We start from the raw sequence: 24050 nt of genomic DNA, 5'->3' as shown, positions 1-24050 counted from the left end.
CAGTGAAAACCAAAGCGTAACACGTGGTGAACCACGGTGAGCCTTAACTGTGACCTTTGGGAAGAATCCTACTGAGTCCAGCCTACTGCAGGATGTGCACAGAATACTCTGGAACCGAAGGGATAGATCCTGTCCCTTTACACATTTCTGACCATCAGCTTGGTTCTCTGTTGCCGCGGTAACCAACAGTCCTGGAACACAAACTTCTCAGAAGCGGTTGGGCTTAAATCACTAAGCCGCGGGGTCTGGAGGGTTTCTGACACCCTCACGTATGTCGTGGGAGCTGGAAGCGCCGTCTCCTGTGGGCAGCCCTCCTCGGGGGATGACAGAGGCATGTGCAAGGGGCGTGTGTGAGTGTGAGTGTGTGTGTGTGTGTGTGTGTGTGTGTGTGTGTGTGTGTATGTGGTCTTCCAGCGCGATTTACAGGGGGATCATGGAAAATGCAGAATAAAGATGTTATCAGACGGTGTGAGGATAGGTGCTTGGGTGGCAGTCACCTTTCCAGAAAGCAATCTGGTATCAACTATTATAAAACTATATGTTTGTGATCCCTGGTTCACTAACCCCACATACCACTTAAAGAGACTTAAGTAACCTAGTGATCATTAATAATCTAAGCTAAGGATTATTGATACACTGCTTAGTAAGAAATTAATAGGCAATTTAATGAAAATTAAATATTAATAGGCTATTTAATAGGAAAATAGTTAAGAATAAAGAGTAGCCATGTATTATACATTTAATAGTAAATTTCAGTTGATGTGAGAAACGTGTGTGTGTATATATATATATGTATATGCATATATGCCCATATGTGCACAGATAATACATACTTATTAAGAAACTGGTTACCTTGATCTCAGGATCGGGAACCAAAAGCATACTGAACTCCACCCACACCCTCCTGTCTTCTTCAATCTTCCCTCTTTCGACACAGTTCTCGCAAACACTGTCAAGCAAACGAGAGGCTCCAAGAAGAGATGCCCAGAGGATGTCTGTCACACTATGAGATGTTTTTACAGAGTCAGAAAATACACACAGATGGACTAGACTGGACAGAAAGAGGGATGGCTCACACGACTCTTTCCTCTCCGACATGACGTGTTGATTTTTTTTTTCTGAAGCTCCCAGAGTCAAGGAAGACATGACAACTTCTCCCTCCAGCAGTGAGGACAGCGGCACAGAAGACTCTGTGTCCGACTGCAAATCCAACCAGAGCCTCTCAACTGGCTACTTTCCCACTGAGAACACATTTTCCTACGGAGAGCTGGCCTCCTGCGAAGAGACGGCCTCCTGCGAAGAGAGGGCCTCCGGGGATCCTTCCCTCCACCTCCTCCCTCCTAACCAGGGTTCCTGGGGGACAGGGAATGTGAGGAGACTCTTCCGGAAACAGGATCAGATGAAAGAGGACAGGGAGCAGTTCTGCAAGCTAAGCATCTCGCTGGCCTGGGACACCAATGTGAGCTCTGACCAAGCAGACGCTCTAGCTAATCTGGATCTAAACGGCCAATGGCAGTGGACGGATAGGTGGCCAAAAGACAGGACGAAACTGACCCCCTGCAAACTGGACAACCTAGTACAGAAACTCGAGACATTTCTAGAAAAAGAAAAAGGTAGCCAACATGACAGCCCTCTGCACCCTGAATCTACTCAGAAGGAAGAAGTCCACCTGACCAGTGTGCCTCCTCCACATACAGCCTGGGTCAGGCATGAAAAACATGGCATTTGTCAAGATTTGCCCAAGCATAAAACACCAAAAAATAAAGATAACTGTCAGGCCCCAGAGAATCCTCCAAGGCTACGGGAAGATGAAGTTATGGTGAGCACAGAGAAGCCTCCAGGAGAGCAGGGGGAAGGACCGGGGGAGAGAGGATTGACAGTGGAGCCTCACTACCTGGGAGCCCCAGGAGACTAGGACGGGATTGGAGAGAGGGTGGGGCTGCAGGAAAGATACAAGGAGTATGGAGGGAGGGATGAGGGTAGGAACAGCGAGTAGAACCCCAGCCACGTCAATATGGCTGTGCTGTGTTTATATCAATGGGCCTAGCACTCTGCTGTAGCTGGGCTACTTGGGGCACGTGAGCTTGGGTTCTTTGGGAGTAAATAGCAAAGCCCACTGATGCCAAGGCTACATGCTCCTAACTCGCTCTTGTTTTCTCAGCAGGAGATAGGCCAGGCAGCCAAGAGCTCCCTGGAGACCTCCTCAGCGGTGCCCATCCACCACGGGGAGGACGGTTCTCACTCATATGGCACATCCTGCCTGAACTTACGGTGGGTCTTCCACTGGCTGAGGACACAAGTCTTCTCCCGACTGAGGAGAGAACACTCTAGCCAAGACACCACCAGCTGGCACCAGAAGGCAGCAAGGAAGATACATTCTCTCAGAGGCAACAGAATCCAACCCCAAGAATGACTCATTCATTGCCTGACAGCCCCAGATTTTTAAACTTTGGAAGCCCCTTGTTCAACCATCCCTCAGAGGTATGTATTGTTCTCTCCTCCACCTCACAAATGAGGAAATCAAGTCTGGGAGCACCTAAGGGGAGTTTCTAACCTTCACCTCCTTCTGGACCATCCACCTACTACCACCAGCATGCGGGGCACCTGAGAACAACACACATGTGACGTTGGAACCATGACCATGAGTGGCAGCTCTAAACCTGCTCAATTCCTGCAGGAAGTACAACCCAAACCATCCCGCCACGGTGGGAGGCTGGGGATACAACCCAAACCATCCCGCCACAGTGGAAGGTTGGGGGATACAGCCGCCTTCTGCTGCAAACACAACCCAAACCATCCCACCACGGTGGGAGGCTGGGGATACAACCCAAACCATCCCACCACAGTGGGAGGCTGGGGATACAACCCAAACCATCCCACCACAGTGGGAGGCTGGGGGATACAGCCGCCTTCTGCTGCAAACACAACCCAAACCATCCCACCACAGTGGGAGGCTGGGGGATACAGCCGCCTTCTGCTGCAAACACAACCCAAACCATCCCACCACAGTGGGAGGCTGGGGGATACAACCCAAACCATCCCTCCATGGTGGGAGGCTGGGGGATACATGCCGCCTTCTGGAAATGGGGTTTGAGTTAGTGAAGAATGAGTAAAACACACATAAAATAGACAAAATGGAGCAAAACACAGTATAAAGAGATGTGGGGGGAAGAGATACTATCTAGGAAGCAAAACACTACCTAAGTTTTCTAAGAATTCAGCCTTCTGAATTCAACAAGTATATTTTCAACCCAAATCAAAGTAATTTGCTGGGAGAGGACTCAGGTCACAGAGATCTATGGTTATTGAGGAGGGGGAGGACAGCAGGAATTGTTGAACAGGGGCGGCCATTTTCATCAGGTCCACGCCTCCCCTGGACAGAAGAACAAGCCCACTTCTTTAGTAAGATGCCTGGCTTCTGCATACTCCTTCTAACCTCTGGGATTATGTGGCATGCCACATACCAGAAACAAGACAATGAATTTAGCAATAGGAAACATTCCAGCACACCTCATCCATTTTAGTCCAATATGTTATGGGTCCAAATAAAGCAGGTCCTCCAATGCTATGTATGTGGGGGAGGGGAGGGGCTGGTCACTGCTGGTACCAAAAGGAGTAAGCGTGAACTGCGAGAGGCCACCAGAAGAAAAGAGTTTGGCTGAGTCCTCAAGTCTCCTATAGAATTACTATCATTTTCAAGAACATGCTAATCTCATTAATCAATAAATTTTGTGATCTATTACCTTATGACTAAAAATTAAATCCCTTCCTTCAAGTGTCTCAACCTTGAAATGAAGGCTGAATTGCTCGAAATAGCTAGGTATAACTTACGCAATCATATTTTAGATTTCATAATACTGTAATATAATCTTGAATACAGCATAAAAAGTGATCAAACTTAAGCTATTCAGCTCCCTGCAAACACAAGTATGCCATGTTAATGTGACTATGTTACAGATCACCTATGAAAAGAACCCCAGTAAGGTGTGTGGGGTTATCTGCCAACAAACAAGGGCTAAAGCTTTTTCTCAAGACTTCAACGCAAATTCATGATTCAAGAGCAGGTGTGAGTTCAAAGCTATTTAGACACAAGAACAATCATCTTCCAGGCATGTTGGCGACACCTTTAGTCCCAGCAGGGAGATCTCTGTGAGTTTGAGGCCAACCTGGTCTACATATTCAGTTCCAGGATAGCCAAAGCTACATACACAGAGAAACTCTGTTTCAAACTCCCCCAAAAGAATAAGAACGTAGCCAATGCTAACTGAATGCCTGGACAAAGCTAAGACTCTAACTTCAATATTAAAGAAGGACGTAGTTAGGAGGGGTAGCCGATTTGTTCAAAAGCACACTATTTCGTTATGAACTGCAAGTGATGAATTTACATGGCGCACACGGTATCTAATTTCAGGATGACAGGTGGGTTTTATGTTGCACTGCTTGCCAGGAGTCTTTTCCTGCTACCCCCTAGTCCCAGTCAAAGAGAACAATGGTCAGCTTTCAGAAGAAACAAAATCCCCATCAGATAACAGTGCTGAATGTCTTCAACCAGGCGGTGCAAAGGCCCTTGGATAAGCCCCCTGAAGATGATTAGCTTAGATCAAGAAGTCCCCTTGCTAAACAATTTCCGTCTTATCCCATCTTTCAAACGAACCTCGTGGATTTAACGCCATTTTATTTCAGTACAATGCACTTGATAAAGCAACTACTTCCGAGGCACCGACGGCATCTCTCCAGTTTGTGGCTTTGGAAAGGAAACTAATCTCATTATCACGGCATTCTCTGTTTAGAAGGGAATCTGGATGGTGATTGGCTTGCAGTCTCCTTCTCTACCTCAATATTCATTATTTTAAGCTTTAAAAAATCCTCTAAAATAAAAAGAGCTCTCACCCCACGCACATTCACACCCCTATAAAACTTTCCTCTAAGCCCACTCTCACAGAAGAAGACACGGCATTCCAGGTGTCCCAGTGGTTAGTACCATGTGCTCAGTCTTTGGGGTCGTAAGTTTTCCCAAACAGAGGATGGGGAGAGAAACACTTACCAATAAAGTGGCATCAGAACTTTCATTACCATATTGCAACACAGCAATTCCATCCACATAGGGATCGGGAACAGGCACTAAAGCCACAGGGCAAAGGGCTGTCAGAGAATGAGTAAGCAGGTGGTCGAAGAGTCACCCCCAAGTGGAAAACTGCCTAGCTAATACCGTACACGTTCAAGAGAGGCAGTATAGGCTGGCCAGCAATGTTAGACCTGAATCTCTCCACAAGGACAGCAAAGGTCAGATGAACCTTAGGTTATAGAACGTTCTACTAGACAACTTTCTGGTAGTAAACATGTTAGCGTCACAAAACCGTGTGTGTGTGTGTGTGTGTGTGTGTGTGTGTGTGTGTATACACACACGTATTAATTTAAAAAGGCAGAGAGATCATGAAAGGTCAAAATGGTGACTACAGAGACATGAGGCCAACTGCAATTCACGGTCTCTGACCAAATCCTTGATCAAATCCACAAAGCTAAGCAAAACTTAGGTAAAAGGTGTTTTCAGAACATATAGGAAAACCTGAAGATGGACAGTATATAATGATTAATGGTTCCATTAATCAGCACATAGAATGAATTGCATTTATGCATATATATGTGGTCCAGCTAGTCCAACAATGGCTGTCTACCAATGGAACAACCACCAGTAGCTGTTCCGTCCACAAGGCTGGATGTCCCAGCTGGGCTTCAGTATAAGCCAAGAGTCCTAGAGAAGTAGCCTCTAATGCCAGTGAAGGAATGGACTTGGCCAGCAAGAGAGACGCAGGCAATGAGCAAGCATCCTTCTTCCACGTCCCACCTCAAAAGATCCAGATTAAAAGAGGGTCTTCCCACTACAGATGATTTAATTAAGAAAAAAAAATCCCTCACAGGTGTAGTGAGCTGCATGGGTTTTAGTTAATTCCAGATGGAGTCAAGGTGACAACCAAAAATAGCTAGCCATCGTAGTAGCTATAAACAGATGACAAGATTGAATATTTATTGTATAACAACGTCAAGGCTACATAAGAGAATACCTTTGATTCTTTAAAAATAAGAAAATAAGAAAGCAAAGACCAGGAAATCATTAAGAAAAATAAACTATAGGAAGCAGGGAGTCCAGCTCTCAAGTTCTAACATTTTCATGACACAATATCTTAGCCCCATACACATTTTTTAAAACGAATATTTAAAGTACTGGAACAAGATATTAACTTGCAGAGGTTATACAAATGGGGCAGCTCTTTAGACACCCTTATCCATCCCGGGACTGTCTGGATTCCTTGGCTCCAAGGGATTCCCAGTGTCGTGCACAGTTAGGGAATGCCCAGTTTGCAGTTGTAGCACACAAGCTGGTCTAGTTAAGCGTAGAGGAGCATCAGGGCATTCTTCTAAGGCAAGATCTCAGTGTACTTAGCTTTGCTGGGGTTAGGAGAAGAACTTCTGCTCTTCAGAGGCAAGCTCCCTAGTCTTCCAATGGCCTCAAGTTTGAAGGACTTTCCATCTGGTCTACCTTGGGAAGTACTCACTGAATGTATACCTGTCCCTCACCACGCTGTTCCAGGTCTAAGAATTCCTGCAGGTTGTTCTGACATTTCCTTTCCTTCTGGGCAGTACGACATCAAAAGCAGAGGCCAAGTCCTTAGATGGAGAACCATACACACCAGGGACTGCATGGCTTAAGCGTAGGCCCCATCTTAAACAAATGTACACACCAGCACACATGGAACTCTACCAGCAGCTTAGAACACCCAGAAACTAATCCCAGGTTAAAAAAACAGAGTTGGTAATACTTCCTGAGGTCCTCTTCACTTGCTGTGAATTCTAAGGAAGTTACCTAACATCTCTGTTCTTTCTGTTTCCTTGTCTATAAGCTGTAATACTAAAAGCACTGACCTTAAAAAAACGTTGTAATGAGTGCTTAATTAATTAGTCTAAGTACTAACGGCACGTACGTTTACAGAGCTCAGAAGCTGCCAACCGCTGTCACATGACAGAAACCTGTCACAGCTGCTGGTAGCCAGAGAAGGAAACTCAAGTAGAAAGGCAGTGTTTCTCTACAGTCCCCACTACACCTTGCTATTATGGTCTAGGACCTGCGGCCTGGCCCCTCAACACTTGTTCCTGTGAGCTCCTGCCTCAGGGCCTTGGCTCACGCTACTTCCTCTGTCAGGAACTGCCCCTAACTCGGCCTAATCTTCAGCCCAGTCTGCTGCTCTGATCTCCAGATGTGTCCTTCAAGGCTCAGGCTAAATTACAGCAGGTTTGGGGCAGCGTTTGGTTTTAGTCGTCTGGATGCCCACTTTACTCTGACTTGTGGAAATCAGAGCAGAAACCCACGCCCACCCGCCCGCGTCTTTCTCTCCGGCAGACAAAGGCTCTGATGTTCTGCTTATCTCTGCATGCTCCAAAGCCCCTGACCCAGTTTCTCACACACAGGCTCCATGATAAACCTTGGTGAAATGAATGGTTAATCTGCAGGAAACAATTTAGGCAGATAAGATCTGGGATGGAATGTCATTTCCTTTCACAACCTTTAGCTTCTACGGGGAACTGTGTCTGGGCCACATGACCTGTATAGCTGGTCTGCTGGGGGAGGGTGATCCAGGCCCAGCAACTGGGGTCCCTTTACTCACGGGTCTTCACAGTCTTGCTTATGAACCTGCCCCAGCGCTAACATCTTGCAAGCCCAAACTACTACTCTAGGTACCTTCAGGATGGTTCCAGCTGGGAGAGGCGGGGAGTATGGGCCTTGGCGATCACCCTCATGCATATTCCAGGCAATGGAGGCTCTGCCTCTTGGCTCAGCTTTGCCCTCATGCTGTGAAATGCCCTTCCCAAGGTGTATCCTGAAGATTTTGCCTTTGGTGTGCTTGTCACTGAGGACTTTACTGTTTCAAAGTGCTCCCCTCGGTGCTGAAAGGTTGCCTAAGTCAAGAGAGTTGAGTAACCAGGGGACAAACTGTATGTTTTAGCCACGTTTCGTACAGCCATGGGTCAGAATGCACTTGGCCGAGTGCTCACTCTTAATGAGTCAGCTATTAAACGGTGCCTACACAGAAACACATAGAGCACAGTGAAGTAGGGACTCATGGACAAGAACTCCGTGACTAGAGGCTGGCAGGAAATTAACTCTGCCCTTCCTCTGAGAAAAACAGTCATTTCAGGTGCATGCCAACTTTATAGACCTTCGCTTCCATGCGGTGACAACAGACAAGAACCCCTAATTCCATCAGGTCGGTAGAGCAGAACCTCGCCCCCGGCTATCTCCCAAGACTAGGCCTGGCCAAGGAACTGAGGAGAAACTACAGACCGAGAAGCAACACCCAGCCCCAGGGCCTGCGCCACTCTGGTAGTCCAGTGGTCAGAATCACTCACAGCCTTACAAAGGAGAGCTTGCTGTTTTCCTGGTCCCGTGGCCAGGAGTGCTGTGGGCTGGGGTGTGTTGTTCTCTCTTGTGAGAAGGCCCTTGATGGAAGGCCCACCACAGCTATCATTTCCTGCTTGTTGGTCGGGTGTCAGCTTTTCCCAACTGTGGGGAGGTGAGGCCAGTGTGAGTGGAAGCCTCTGGTAAAACCAACATAGAACATAGTAAGGGCCCAGTTGGACATGAACGCGCCAACCTAGCCTTACCTGCCACTCTGACTCCAGGAGACCCTGGCATGCATCCTAAGCTCCACAGAATAAACAAAGTCACGAAGATAATTGGCCGAGGAGCCGAGAGGGCACAGATTCAGTTCCCAGCACCCACAGGGTGGCTCACGACCATCTGTAACTCCAGTTCTAAGGGATCCAAAACATTCATCTGACCTCCATGGGTACCAGGCATATACGTGGTATACATACACGTGGTATATACAGGGTATACATACACACACTCAAGAAATAAAAATAAGGTTAAAGAAAATTAAAAAGATAACTGGCCAAGCCAGCAACATGGCAGAAACGTGTAATCCCAGGAAATCAGGAAGCTGAGGATGGAAATTTGTGAGTTTGAGGCCAGCCTGGGTATACAGTGAGTCCTTGTCTCAAAATCCAAAAGACAAAAGACTTCAGCTGAGGTTTCTGTGCCAATCATTGACACATATGCCACTTCTTAGGTGACATTATTACTAATAGTTTCATATATATATACAAACTTACAAGTATATATACATGTGTGTATACACACACACACACACACGTTTTAATATATATCTTTTCCCTTTGCTGCCGGGGACTAAACTGAGGGCCTTGTGCACGCCAGGTACACATTCTACATCTGGGCTGCACACACTGCCCTGTAACAGGATGGTGATATTGTCGTTTTGAGACAGGGCCTTACTACGTATACATAAGCCAGTGTGGCCCCACACTTACCATCCTCCTGCCTCAGCCTTCCAAGTGCTATGATTACAGGTGTCTACTACCACACCTAGCTCCTCTACTACTGTTTTTTTGCTTGTTGAGAAGGTCCAGGTGCATTCCCGTTGCCCATGGCTACCTCTGCCTGACTCAGAGGATGAGGTGTACCTGTCTTGGGCTCACACTTCCCCCATGAGTCACTTCTGCACAGTCCTGGACCTGAGTCTCTGTTGAATCCTGTGTCATCTCTGCCTTGGGCAGCCAGTTCACAGACCATGGATTTTCCTAGGATAATATGAAGGGTCACCTGTCTAAGCAAAGAATACACTGTACAATTTCCAAAAAAGAAGAATAAGGCAATTCAAATTCCACCAAGTTATCTAAAACCTTGGCGAATGCCTCACGAGCCACATGCCCCTGGGTCAGAGTTAACCTCCTCTAACAACTTAAACGCAAGGCACCGGAAGCTGGGTTTCCCCGGCTTCAGGAATCCTGAAGATTCCAGAGGCATCAGTGGAGGGTTCTGCTCCATGTCCTAGCCCTTCTCAAAGTCTACGCCTTATTTGTTGAACAAAGCTGGCGTCCACGTGCAGAATTATTGAAAAGCTTCCAAGCAAGCTGAGAGGCCAAGGCAAAGAGGAGGGACAGCTAATCAAAGAACAAGGGCAAGAGAAGTTGGGTCCAAAGTAAATATAGTCCAAAATGCCCAGAATAGCCCAGAAAGACAGCTGATGGCCTTTTCTCTAAAATCTAAATATCACAGTGTCAAATGCCCCAACTCTCTAAGGCCGAGCCAGACGAAGGGAGGAGTAAAGTAAAAAACAGATAAGAAAACCTGCCGGTGCTGTGACACTTGCGTTTTGGTACAAATGCTAACGGGGAGGACATTATTGTGCTATAGTTAGCCAGGAATTACACACCGCCACCTCAAAGACGCCTTAATTTCTACAGCGATACCTCCTACGACTTGCTGCTCGAGCCTCCATGGTTCTGTGAAAACTACTCGGAACTGAAGCTCTGGATTTTGTCAGAAGAAGCTCACAGGTGCCAGGGTACGAAGAACGGTGACACCCAGGGGCAGAGCCTCGATCCTTTGACAGTGATGCACAGAGCCCTGAACTGCTGCATTTGGGGGGATTTACAAACCATTTATATCTATCCCTCCGTTTCCTACGTCTGAAGCAATGGAACATCTTAGCTCATTGAAACCATGGTGTAGGAACCACCAGCCCCCAAAGGAAGGAAGAAATGAAGTAAGGAGACAGAGGGAGAGAGAAAGAAAAGGGAATTTATAACTAGCAGCATTACAAAGAAAGTATGGTCTTCTAATTAAATACATAAATGCATGAAGACCTGAGAGGAAAACTCTCCCCCCTTCTCTCCCTCTCACCCTCTCTCTCTCTCTCTCCCTCTCTCTCTCTGTCTCTCTCTCCCTCCCTTTCCCCCCTTTCTCTTTCTCTCTGTTTGTTAAACATTCAAGCTGTTTCTTTCTCTGTCTGCAGCAATACACCAGCACACTTGTCTTACACAGACAACAAAGGAATTTCCTCATCACTGGTTGAAAATATCCTAAGAAACTGAAGATCTAGAAGAGACTCCTACGGCTTTGGCAAGACAAGCAACAGCACTTGAATTTCTAAAACCCTCCTCACACCCACAAGTGTTTACTTGAAGAGGTAAAAAGACCAAACAAATTTCCACTTGATTATAAGAGAAGCCTAGGTGTCTGGTAGGCAAGACCTTAGGTACGGAAAAGCCTGAGTCACACCATGAGACATTTTCCATTCTGACCAGGAAAACACCCGGCAGAGCACTGTGACCAGCGTCCAGGAGACACTGACACCCCAGCAGCAAGGTGGCATCTCCCCGTACAGGCCCTCAACTGGCTCTGGTTCTAGATCAATGGATTATCCCCAATCCAAAAATCTATAATCCTAAAAGTTCCAAAATCCAAAATTCAGTCCCTCTCAAGAAGTTTTAGGTATTGGAACACTTGAGATTTCAGATTAAGGATCTTCAATCTTTACTTTTGTTGTTGTTTTTAGAGTTTTTGTTGTTTTGGTAAAATTTATTTGCGTTGAGTATGATTGGTCCACACAAAGCAGCCATGAGCTAAGAACTTCAGTCCCACGGAATGAAGTGATAAAGACTGCAAGGGGGTAGGGAAACACCACACAAAGACAGAGTCATGGGTGTGCTTTCCTTGGGGAGTGACACTACTTTAGAGGCTACAAACTGCCTGCTTACAGAAATGCGACATGGAGACACAGTTAGGTCTGTGTGGGTGGAGACCATCCAATCCTGTGACCTTTCTTACACCACTGGAGAGAAGGCCAAGGCATAGGTGGAGAGGGTGGCCTACCTCACCCATTCTTACACAGGGTTCTGGCCATCCCCAAAAGTGCTATAACCTGGAACAACAGCCATCACTGTCCAAGAAAGCAAGAGCCAGCATCAAGGAGGAGAAACCAAGGCATTAATCAGGCTCTCAGGCAAACAAATGACACAGCATCAATATCCAGGTTGCAAGAACACCTCCCAGGCCAAACTGACAAGCACTACATGGTTTCAGGGCTTTCCTGTGCTGTTCCTGCTGTTAGGCTCAAGACAGTCATGATGATTAAGAGAAAACACCATCTAATACATATATTTATTTTGTTAATTCCATGCAATCCAATCACATTTCAATTTAATTTTTTTCTGGAAATGGTGTCCAGCTATGTAGCCCAATGCAGCCTCAAAAACAGAATCCGCCTGTCTCGGCCACATTAATGCTAATATTTAATCTTATTTTGGGGATCAGTTGTTGTCTGAGACAGAGTGGCTCTATGCAGCCCTGGCTATTCTGGAACATGCTATGTAAACCAAACTAAGTAACTCACAGAGATTCACCTGCCTCTGCCTACCAAGTGCTAGGATTAAGACATGCACCAGGTAATGCTAGTATTTCAAATGATGCTCTTAAAAACTTACTTCTTCAATATCTAAACAAAACCAAACCAACATTTACATGGAACATTAACTGTGTAATTACAATGTGGGAACTGAAAGTTTAAAGACAAACATTAACCTTCCAGCCATGACGACCCCCAGAAAATAAGCCTCTCACCAAGGACCTCCTTCATCCCTCAACAAAAGAGGAAAGGAAACAAGAGCCCTGATTCCTTCCTCACGGATGTAAAATCCCAAGATGCAATAAAGTCACTATGGCCGTGAGCCTTGCACAAATCGTAGCCCTGTGAGTTAAGTGTTCCACTGTCTTCTGTCAGCCTACAGAAGGATGTTCCTTCAGGAGGAAGCTACTAAAAGTACCCTGAATCGAGAGTAGGAACCACCCCAATGAATGCATTCTGGGCATTAGATAAATAAGTACATAACTACATAAACCTAAGTATAATTTCCATCATCTCACCACATCGTGCATGGCTGTGCAAGGACTTTTACTCCCATTGTTTAGTTCAGACAAAAATATGCACACCCTTTAGAGAACAATCACACATGTTGGAGTTGGCTAAAGTAATATTAGTGTGAAACGGATTTACACACTCGAGTCGTGTATCACTTACAGTCTGGACACTTATTCTCTACTCTCAAACACAAGTTTCAACATAAGACCACCCTCTCCCTTATGACCAGGACTTCTGATGCTGAACAGGTACGGGAGAGAAGCTACCACCAAGAAAAAGAAGTGTACACAAAACTCAATATCACATTTAGTGGGGTCGTATACTCCGCCTCTGCTTCTGTCTCAACCCAAATTCTTGGTTCCTACACAGGAAGAAATGGAAGCCATACACTGGAGATGTGACAGCTGGGGTTGGAAGCTCACAATCACTGCTCTTTCTGACTCAGGCACCTCAACAGGCTCCCTTCTCACACGAGGCTGGCTTGTTAGATCATGAACTCTGCTACAGCTCTGACAGAGGAGGACACCCCTAGACTATGGCTGGCTGGAAAGACACCTCAGACTGGCTGTGGTCTATGGAGTCAGTCACTCTCTGAGACCCTCGGATAACCCTGACCCATCAAGACACTATAAAATGTCGAGCAAGAGTTAAGAGTGTGATGTCTTAAATCACAATGTGCAAAATGACCTTCCTTCCCGCTCTGAATTCAGCTCCACTGGTCTCTGGAGCTGACACAAGCAAACAACACAAGTTTCCAACAGTGGCTGTTGGGTGACACCAAGGACACGGGGACAATTGCTTCTCCACATCACTCTGCAGCTTGAGGTTTCGGGTAGCATTCCACATGCTTAGTCTCGTAATTTGTTTGTTTGTTTGTTTGAGACAGAGTTTCTCTGCAGCTTGAGGTTTCGGGTAGCATTCCACATGCTTAGTCTCGGAATTTGTTTGTTTGTTTGTTTGTTTGAGACAGAGTTTCTCTGCAGCTCTGGAACCTGTCCTAGAACTCACTCTGTAGCCCTGGCTGTCCTGGAACTTTGTAGATCTAGTTGTCCTCGAACTCTCCCAGAAATCCGCTTGCCTTTGCCTAAGCGCTGGCATTAAAGGCGTGTGCCACAATCGGGTGTTCATAATGTATTTTTTTTAAAGATGAAAGTGATTACATTGCATCAGTCAGACAGATGATATTAGTAACAAGAGTGGGGGCACAGCAAGGATAATGACCATGGTGACAGTGTTCGCCCTGAGAACGCTTCTGCACGAAACTGAACAGCAAATTTATGGGACATGATAGCACCCCCATTTTACAGCCGAGAAGCCAACCGAGGGGTCATGGGGGGCAAGAAAGAAATAGAGCTGTGACCCAAAGACAGAACCCCTCAGAGCAAAGGAATAGCTCACACTGCTTATGACCACTCCACTCCCTAGTTCAGTAATTTCATTCAGTTACTTCCTGGCTTACAATTCACACTCTAGGGACTGTGTTTCGAAGCTTTCTAAAGACAAGAAAACAGACCCTGTGGACTGATTTAGACTGTTCTTTCCTTCTGAGCTCCAGCCAGCTAGACCACATCCGTTTTCATCTGCTCACCTCCCTCGACTCACTGGGTCTTACACACTCAGTCCCTTCAGGATGTCACCTTCCCAGGCTCTAGATCTGGCGTGCAAAGCGTTGGGGCAGTTTCCAGGGTAGCCCAGACCCACCTCTCTCTGGAAGCTCTTTTCTCCTCTGCAACCCCTTTCTGTACCAGGAAACAAAATGAGTCTGAGCCAAGGGACCAGCCTTCCCACAGCACATGCGCACCAGAGGGGACCCAGGAAAACATCTGTTCCTGCCGAGTAGGTCAGAGCATCACAGGGAAGTATGCAGATCACTTGGCCATAACAACAACAACAAAAAAAATCAACACCCCTGCTTCCAAAGAAGTCTAGTCTGTTCCTCATCATTCCACAGAACCTAAATGGCTGAATGTTCCCTGAAGGAACAAAAAACACACTATGTCAAAAGACAGACATAGAAATTATCAGAAGGTCAAAAGTGAATACGGGGCCTAGACAGACCCTGTTAGAGTGAGCTAAGAGACGACTGCCCATGGTCTCCGCAACCTTGTGAGGGTTTGGAATGAGCACACAACCTCACTAGAGAGCTTAGCAGTTTGCCCAAGACGTGAGTTGGGTACCCGGAACCCATGTCACGAGGCTCACAACAGCTTGGACTTCTAGCTCCGGAGGATCCAACACCCGCTTCCGACCACCATAGCCACTGTACACACACACGCACATACACATGCACAAACTCAAAATGAAAACTAAGGGCCTGGAGAGATGGTTCAGCAGTTAAGAGCCTTGACTGCTTCTCCAGGGGACCCTGGTTTGATTCCCAGTACCCACAGGTTGGTTTACAACTATCTATATGTCCAGGTCCAGGTCTCTTCTGACCTCCTCAGGCACCAGGATCTCAAATTATGCAGATATACATGCAGGAAAAAGCACTCACACACACAAAATTCAATATTTTTAGAAAGTCCTATGTATACACAGCATTAAAGACGAACTGAAGACTACCTAAGTGCCCTGCAACTACACAATTAGATACCACCAGGGCGAGGAATGAAGAAAGTAAACCACTTGAATAACAGACTTTCACGTACATACTGAGCTGAATGAGCCAGCCACACACAGAGGAATATATACTGCAGGCTTCTAGTCATGGACTTTAAAGGCAAGCAAACTCTACAAAAACACCAGCAGTCAGGACACAGCTATTCTTGGGAGCACAAGGGCAGGAGAGCTGCGGTACCAGCAGCTGTTAATGGAGATGCCGCTCACTCAGATGGATTCACCCGTGACACTGGTTCCGTGAACACACTGGTCTCTCTGGGTGAAACTTCAAGCCCTTAGTAGTACAGCTTCTCAAGGCCACAGAGATTCAGGGACAGTCATCTCTTAACTCTAACACGGAATAATGTTTCTCCTTCCTTCCTCCCTCCCTCCCTCCCTCTCTTCCTTCCTGTCAGGGTTGAGAAGGATCAGAATCATATTTCTGTTAGGATCACAACCCAGGAGGTGCCAGCGTCCTGGCACACCAGCGTCCCGGCACACCAGCACCCCGGCACACCAGCGCCCTGGCACACCAGCATCCTGGCCAGCGTCCCGGCACACCAGCGTCCTGGCCAGCGTCCCGGCACACCAGCGTCCCGGCACACCAGCGTCCCGGCACACCAGCGTCCCGGCACACCAGCGTCCCGGCACACCAGCGTCCCGGCACACCAGCGCCCCGGCACACCAGCGCCCTGGCACACCAGCATCCTGGCCAGCGTCCCGGCACACCAGCGTCCCGGCACACCAGCGTCCTGGCACACCAGCGTCCTGGCCAGCGTCCCGGCACACCAGCGTCCTGGCACACCAGCGTCCTGGCACACCAGCGTCCTGGCCAGCGTCCCGGCACACCAGTGCCCTGGCACACCAGCATCCTGGCACACCAGCGCCCCGGCACACCAGCGTCCCGGCACACCAGCGTCCCGGCACACCAGCGTCCCGGCACACCAGCGTCCTGGCCAGCGTCCTGGCACACCAGCGTCCCGGCACACCAGCGCCCCGGCACACCAGCATCCCGGCACACCAGTGCCCCGGCACACCAGCGTCCCGGCACACCAGCGTCCCGGCACACCAGCGTCCCGGCACACCAGCGTCCTGGCACACCAGCGCCTTGCCACCACCATGACAGGAACAGCACTCTAGCACTACTGAGGACACGGCAGTCCAAGCCAGACAGTACTGTGACCACATCCACCATCCGGATGACTGACAGTGCGCTCTGACCCTCAGCAGCCCCCTTCTCTCAGCCGCTGAATATCTACTACTCACTGCCTACCTGGTGATAAGGCAGCAGGGTCAGTACTTGGCATAAAGTAAGAACACAGGAGAAGAACTCATGGAATAAGCTGAACAAGGCAATTAAATGCTGACCACCCCGCAGAAGTTCAGCAACCGTACCACCAACAGGGAGAAAGGAGGCCAGGGAGCCACAAGCAAACAATTCCTAGGCCTGCGGGGTCACCAAGGGGTCAAGCAGCCTCACTCCTGGGGACAAGCCAACACAGGGTGTGAAGGCAAAAGGCAACAAAGCACCTGAGAAGGAAGAAGGTGGTGCCTTTGATGGGCTACCAGGCCTGTGTTTTCCTGCTCAGTACCAGATAGAGACCGGCATGTCTAAGCCTGCACACGCCCCATGCCTGCCAGGCTGCTCTTAGCGGTTAGAAGTGTGTAAGGAGAGGGTGTGCTGGGAGTTCTCGCATGGGATGTGTAGATCGCTAACTACAGGGATAAGGATGTCAGAAATGAATGACTACGGGGTAAGCCTACTCACAGAAAAACGAGCTCAACGCTGATTTTTCTCAGCTCTTCTAATCTTACACGCCCTTGGCAAACTGGTCCATAGAAGTTCTGTACTGAAAAGAAATAAAATTCGTGTTAAAACAAATTTCAAATCATAGCCCAGTGGGAAAAGGGGCTTAGGTGGAAACTGTTATATAAACAAAGCACATAAACATAATATGACAGGAGTTATGAAAAATTAAAAATCTGTGAAAGACTGCCTTCCACCTGATCCCTTTCTCACATCCAGCACCTCCTTCTCTTCCTGTGGCTCCTTGCTACTCTGTGTACCCCAGCTACGGACAGCCCCAAATAGTCATTAATATTTATCACCAAAGTAGTCAGCTCATGGTGGGTGCTCTATGAGCAGTTGCTGGGCAAATACATGAATCACAGCTTTAGAATACATTTATATTATTATACTAATATAATAATATATTAGTCTATATCTGCCCAGCTACTGGTTCTAGGACCCCCTGCTAGAGACCAGAATCTCAGGATGCTCAAGGCCCTTATATAAAAAGACCCAGAACTTGTGCATGGCCCACACTCGCCGTTCTATATACGCCAAATCATGTCTAGGTTTCTGTAATGCTTATTACTGTGCAAACATTGCGTAAATTGTCACTGCGCTGTTTAGAACACACCCCATGTGGGGTCACATAACTGAGTGTACAGTCATGAAAAATTTGGCAGCAATAAAAGGTTCAGAACGTACGATGACCAAAAACCAATTCAAATTCAAACATGTAACAAATCTGAATGTTTCTGGCATTCAGTTCATGCATGTTATATGACTTCAGCCTTGACAACAAACACATAGCTCGTTCTTTGTGCCAAACACGCCCTCACATGAAGGAGTACCTGTAAGCATGGACTGAGACACCTCAGCTCAGATTCAAGATTGTCTTTAATAAAATCAATCTCTTCTCACTAGCACACACACACACACACAGAGCTTGTTTAAGGAAGTTCCTCAAACGCATGTCCACCTCCATACTCTACATGTGTGAACCTCTACAGAGGTAGAACAGTCACTCCAAAGCCATGAAGTTTGGGGTTTTACACTTCTACCATCAATCACATGCTTATTTATTTAATAAAAATTAAGAATAAATTTAAGCCAAGAAAGCAGTTTGGAAACACAAGCACCTCTTTTCTGGCTTTCTCTGTGTAATGTTTTGTTGATGTAGTTCAACTGTCTTTCACATTAAAAAGTTTCCTTTCAAAGATTAAAGTTTAAAAGGACTATTGTATGTTATGAACTGAAGAGTTTTTATCGTACATACAAAGGTTTCTGTTCTTGTAGAAGTATAATGACTCAATTATAAAAACAAAGACATTTAATATCTTCTTCCCATTATTCCTCAGCACATAAGTAGCAAATTAGTATTTCTAGATTGTATTGTGTTAGAATGTTGGGTTTTTTTTTTTAATTTCTGTTTGAATTGCTTGCTTTCCGTTTTTGTTTTTTTTTTTTTTGACTGTTAAAATAAATTTTGACAGGATTAGAACACAATTTTCAAGTTTTTCATAAAAAGTACTAAACACACTTCCACTGTTTCATTTCATACATTTATGCAAAGTGGCATTCTCAACACTGAAGATTATAAAGTCATAACACTTTTGAGTAGCAGAAGCAAGAGGGTCGCAAGTTCAACACCAGCCTATACTACTTCACAAATCCAGGCACCCTGGGCTGTGTGAGAACCTGTCTGAAAATAAAACACTAATCAACTAAAAACGTTAAGATGCTCAATGTCCTGCAACGTCACATTAGTGTGTACAGGGGATGACACACCCCCAACAAGACACGCACTGACACAGTTACCTCTGGAGCCAAATCCAGCAGGCAAGCCAAGACCAGCTCCAGCTGAAGGTATTTATTTCCTCTTTTCTCTTCTCCTCCTCTATAAGAGCTCCAAAGGGAGAGGTATTTAACACTGACACAGAACGCTTCACCGGCAAGGACATTTTAGGCATGAATGGAGGTGTAGACGATCTTTAAGGAGTTTCTCACACCCTACAAAGTCACACCAAGAAAGCATCTGTATGTTTTGCTTTTCCTAAAATCAGTTTCATAGGCACACTTTCAGCAACTGGTGGTGTTCATAAAGACAAGCCTTGCTTTCAGATCAAGCTGCACTCCAAAATGAAAATTGAACTGATAACCAATTTTCTCTTTTTAAAATATTTAGATTCCCTGCAGCTGGAGTTCTAAGAGGTTGTGAGCGGCCCGATGTGGGCTGTGGGAACCTAAGGAGTCCTCTGCAACAGTAGGATGAACTTTCCCCATGGAGACTTCTCTCCAGCCCCATAAACCACTTTCAGAAGGATGAACTTTCCCCATGGAGACTTCTCTCCAGCCCCATAAACCACTTTCAGAAGGATGAACTTTCCCCATGGAGACTTCTCTCCAGTCCCATAAACCACTTTCAGAGTGACCTTCTAGGAAACACAGCTGGAAGGTGATTCTGAGAACAGAGGCAGGAGTCAGGGGATGTGTGACAGTGGGAAGTATGTAAAATTGTGTTAGATAGGAGAGAGAGAGAGAGAGAGAGAGAGAGAGAGACAGAGACAGAGACAGACAGAGATCCCCTCCCACGACTTGGTTAAAAGTGACTCACTGAGTTGCTTATGAAAGGACTGAGATAATCAATACAAATAATAATCACAATAAATGTTAAGCGCAATGAAACCAAACAATACTGAGCATTTCAACCAGTGTGAAAAACCCAATGAGCCAGCACACACGGCAAACTGAAACACAAAGCCTAACCTCCCCAATCCTCTCTCTCCTTTCTAAACAACAGTACTGGGGAACGCAACCAGGCTCGTGCCAGGCAAACCCTCTACACTGAGCTACAGCCACAGCCCCATCTCTAGCGGATCCCTTCTGGGAAAATATTAGTTCCAGCCTAGAAAGACTTCTCCTTTATAACCTACCCAGTCTCAAGCATTTCATCACAACACCGCAGAACTGCAGGATGGGAAAACCAGCTCCGTGACAAAGAGTAAGACATAATGATTCCCACAGCAGTGACTTCCTGGGTCCCACTGCCACACCGGCGACCTCTCTGCTGGACACACAGTAAGGGTTCTGATAAGAGAAGAAAAATCTACTTATGTTCTCCAATACCCGCTTTAAAACATTCAAAATGCAAAGGGGGCCACAAGGAAGTTAAGCGCTGCCTGAACCCACTCCAGAGGAGTTCTCTCTGGATTGAGGGGTAGGGAGTATCTAATCTGGCCCTCAGCACAAAGCTCTGATTATCTGGCCCAGGCAGGACAGAACACATAGAAACATTGATAAACACTAATCATTAGGTTTTTGAGTTTTCATCACAGGCCCTGTTTCCCTGAGTCAAAGATGGTCTTTGTTGAGTAGTCTCAATGGAATGCACTCGACTTTGGTCATTTCCTCACACACAGACCCAGACTATAAATACAAACCCAGCAACACAGTCAACCCCTCACAGAAAGGCCCACTGGCAACTTCAATTTAAAAACAAGAGCTCGTTATTAAACTAAAAAATAAGAAATAAAAGATCCACACCCATACACACAGCCTGAGAGAAAAACCCGCAGTGTACCAACACGCACAATCACAGACCGGTTTCTGTTTGCCCCACAAACCCTCTCTATATGGGGATGATAGAAGGAACAGTGTGCATCTGTGTCCACTGAATAAAACAAACCCTGATCCTTTCCACAACCCAGGTTCAAACTCTAAGAAAATGCTCCAACCCCTTAAATAAGAGACTTCTGTGTCGCCTTCAAGGGACACATTCATGACTGTTCTAAAGCCAGCCCTCTCGGTGTCCATGGAAGCAGATATGATTAAAGTTATCCACGGCAAGGGTCTGTACATAACCAAACATGGCCTGCCACCTATTAGGGTCAATCAAATGTTGCCTGGGATACAGTTATGTCCACGTATCTATATACCGTCCATAGCTGCTGCCTACAAGATGCAATGAAGACTTTACTAGAGCAACGGAGCCTGTAAGGTCCAAAGGACATAAGCTGTGTAGTGTCTGCCCCTTTAAGAAAAAGTGTGCTCCTCCTCAAATAAGGAACACCAATCCTTGTTCAGTGACACTGCCTGGTATCTACCAAACCTGTTCAAACTTTGGTTGCTCTGATGACATCATTTATGATACACTAATGTTTACTGGGAAAATACATACCAGATACTGAGAGCTTTATCTTTAGTAAATAAACAAAAAAAATCAGTCAATTTAATTGAGACAAAAACTTCAAGTGGGAAATCAACTGGACAAAGAACTGAGGCAGAGAAATTGAGTAACCTGCCCGAGATTGAGTGGTGAATGAGTCAGGGTCAGAACCCAGGTGATCTAGCGGCACAGCTCATACTCTTAATCTCTGTGCTAAAAAGACATTGATCTAATGTTAGACAAGCCATATAAAATGCAATCAAACCTCAAAAGGCTTATTAGTTCTCAGTGTTATATCAACACAATAAAACGTCCCTCTTAATTGGCTAAGACATCGAAAATAATATAAATGGGACTTCCCTGCAGGTCTAAGTCCTTTCTGATGCCATGGTTAGACCTAATCTTAGGGTATTAAGGAAATAAAAGCTACCATGTTCTTTACTGCCGTAAGTAGTCAAGGAATCAAGTTAATTGCCCAACATCAATCTTAGCATGTGCGTTCTCCACTAAGCCTAGGCGGTGCCCAGATTTGTACCCACCTGGTCCCATATTCCCAAGGGACTTCCACCTGGGAGAGGCGGCACAGACACCGGCAGAAATCATCAGATACTGTTCTTCACAGCCTAGCAATAAGGGCTCAATGCAGCCGCAGCCGCCCATCCATGCACAGGAAGATGACCCCTTCCTGAATCATCCCCACACTTCCTGCCTTCGCTAGGACTTCTGGAGGAAATGTGTCACCTCCTTGTAACCCACTGCCCTTTTGTGCTGAAAAGGGGTTGATGACTGATGGGCATTGGAGAGGCTCCTCCCCTGCCCTCCACTTCCTACCCCACCTCCTCCCCTGGTCCCTATGCAGGCAGAATTGTTCAAGGTTTCACAGACAACCGACAAGCAGAAAGAGCTACCTGGGCTGGACCTTAGAGAAATGGGGTGGGGGCTGAATGGTTGCTTCTAAAGGTAGAAGGAAGGGTAACACACAGGGTCACGGATTCCAGGGCAAGACACCCTTGAGTCCAAAATCCTAGAAACCTGTGGCTGGAACAGTGTGTGGAGGAGGTCAGATCAAATACACTAGGCTGGTGTCTAACCCAGTTTAAACCACACTGGGAGTGGGCTCTTAAGACTTGGGTCACAAATGGCTGACGGTCATCACATGCTCAGAAAGACTGTGAAATACACTGACTCCCTGCTAAAACAAGGAAGAGGTGCTTGTCACCCCAAGACACCCCCACCTACACCCAAGGCATTCTGCAGAAGTAAGCTCTTCCACCAAACCGTTAGCTAAAACATGCTTCTGCAAACATGCCTCTCAAAACATGAAGTTAAAACACTCAGGTCCCTATGAAACGCACACACCTGAATGCATTAGTAAAGTCAGTGACCTCAGCTCACGACTATATAACACTCAGCACGTCAAGAGAACGCCACAAACCAGCAGACCAATCCCAGCGAGGTCCCCACAGATCTGGGAAAGGGGCGGCCTGTTCTGAATGCTTTTGCAGCTGACCCAACACAGTCCAGACTCCTCCCCTAAATCCTGCGTCCATGAAAGACGGAAGCAGGTAAACTTCGCAAACCTCAAGAGACTCCATCACAATTCTAAGGAGGATATAGGCTAAAACATTTCCTACCCAAGGACCCTAATCCCTGGTAAAGGAAATAACAAAACGCTGCGAGCCAAGTCTACATGAAAGCCTTTGCCACCAAAAAAGGCTAGCCCACTTCCTAAAACCATACCAATCAAAGCCAACACCAAAGCTTTTCTCCCCTTCCTCCCTCCTTCCCTCCTTCTTCACTTTAACACAGGACAAACTGTTAAATGCTTGCACAGCAGAGTAAATAGGAAACTGGCAAAGGTTACCAAAAGTCTTAAATCTATAATAGCCTTCCATCAGCTTCCACATTATGCTTAAAGCTGGAGAAATGATAAAGAAGCATGCACTTCTCACAATGATGCTACTTCTATGAAAAGATGGAAAGGGTTTATATGTCAAAACTACCCATTAATTTTGGTTTGGCTTTGTTTTTTTAACTAAAAGTCTCACATAGACCAGGCTAGCCTCAAACACACCATCTATCAGTAGCTGGCCCTGAACTCTTGATCCTTCCTCTTCATCCTCCCACGTGCTGGGATTATGGGCATGAACCCTAGGCCTCAGTGTGGTCCACTTCTTAGGACATTCGGAAAGACAGGCCCAGGGAATTACCAATGGTTTAGGACATGGAAGGTGGATTGGCTAAGCACGTCTTCTTGTCACATAAACAAGGGAGAATCATGTGCTCTGTCTCCCAGTTTCAGGTGTCAGTCCATCATCTCGGGGAAGGGTGTAGTTCTTTTCATGGTGGCCAGGATGGAGCCCTCAGGGCAGGATACAGCCCAAGAGACATACTCCTTGTGATCTGTTCCTCCAACTAGGCCATTCCTTCTACTATCCACAGAGCAGCCACCCTCCCGATGGTCTTTATCCAATTACGCGTGCCCAGATGTGGGAGCAGATGCGCAGTTATTGAGGTGGTTCCACCAAACTGACTCCACAAAGTGGAAACGTGACTTCCAGGAACTAGGAACAGGAGCACATATGACCATAGGAAACTTCACAAAATTGTGACTCCCATACATCACGCACACATACGTGAGAATAAGAAAAAAAGCAATATAAATTGACTTTCTCAGTGATGAACAGTGTCAAATATAAGTATATAAATAACTGACTTTTTA

The 24050-nt window shown here is 46.5% G+C and overlaps 2 protein-coding genes across 14 annotated transcripts in view; one reads left to right on the top strand and one right to left on the bottom strand.

Annotated features, from left to right (window-relative positions):
* Positions 1-24050, bottom strand: part of Ppfibp1 (PPFIA binding protein 1) — a 145125-nt gene that overhangs the window by 80954 nt on the left and 40121 nt on the right. For 10 of the 12 annotated variants that reach the window (XM_041633406.1, XM_041633439.1, XM_041633429.1 and 7 more), the window contains exon 2: positions 17143-17224. The gene's annotated coding sequence lies outside the window, so the exon portion shown is untranslated. Of the gene's footprint in view, positions 1-17142; positions 17225-20096; positions 20234-24050 lie in introns of those variants that run through there. The other 2 variants (XM_041633415.1, XM_041633422.1) reach the window with 2 other exon arrangements.
* On the top strand, positions 1145-2413 carry CUNH12orf71 (chromosome unknown C12orf71 homolog). 2 transcript variants are annotated; one of them, XM_041633500.1, is made up of 2 exons: positions 1145-1819; positions 2165-2413. In XM_041633500.1, exons 1-2 carry the CDS (start codon positions 1145-1147, stop codon positions 2411-2413), a joined length of 924 nt encoding a protein of 307 aa, XP_041489434.1. The 2 variants fall into 2 exon arrangements, with proteins under 2 accessions (XP_041489434.1, XP_041489433.1); XM_041633499.1 differs by having other exon boundaries at positions 2162-2413.

This window comes from Microtus oregoni, unplaced genomic scaffold, assembly GCF_018167655.1.
Source record: "Microtus oregoni isolate MIOR12 unplaced genomic scaffold, Mior012 000002F_ref0000024, whole genome shotgun sequence".
Classification (NCBI taxonomy): Eukaryota; Metazoa; Chordata; class Mammalia; order Rodentia; family Cricetidae; genus Microtus; species Microtus oregoni.
Note: the sequence above shows the minus strand (reverse complement) of the source record. Positions and strands in the feature narration are given on the sequence as shown.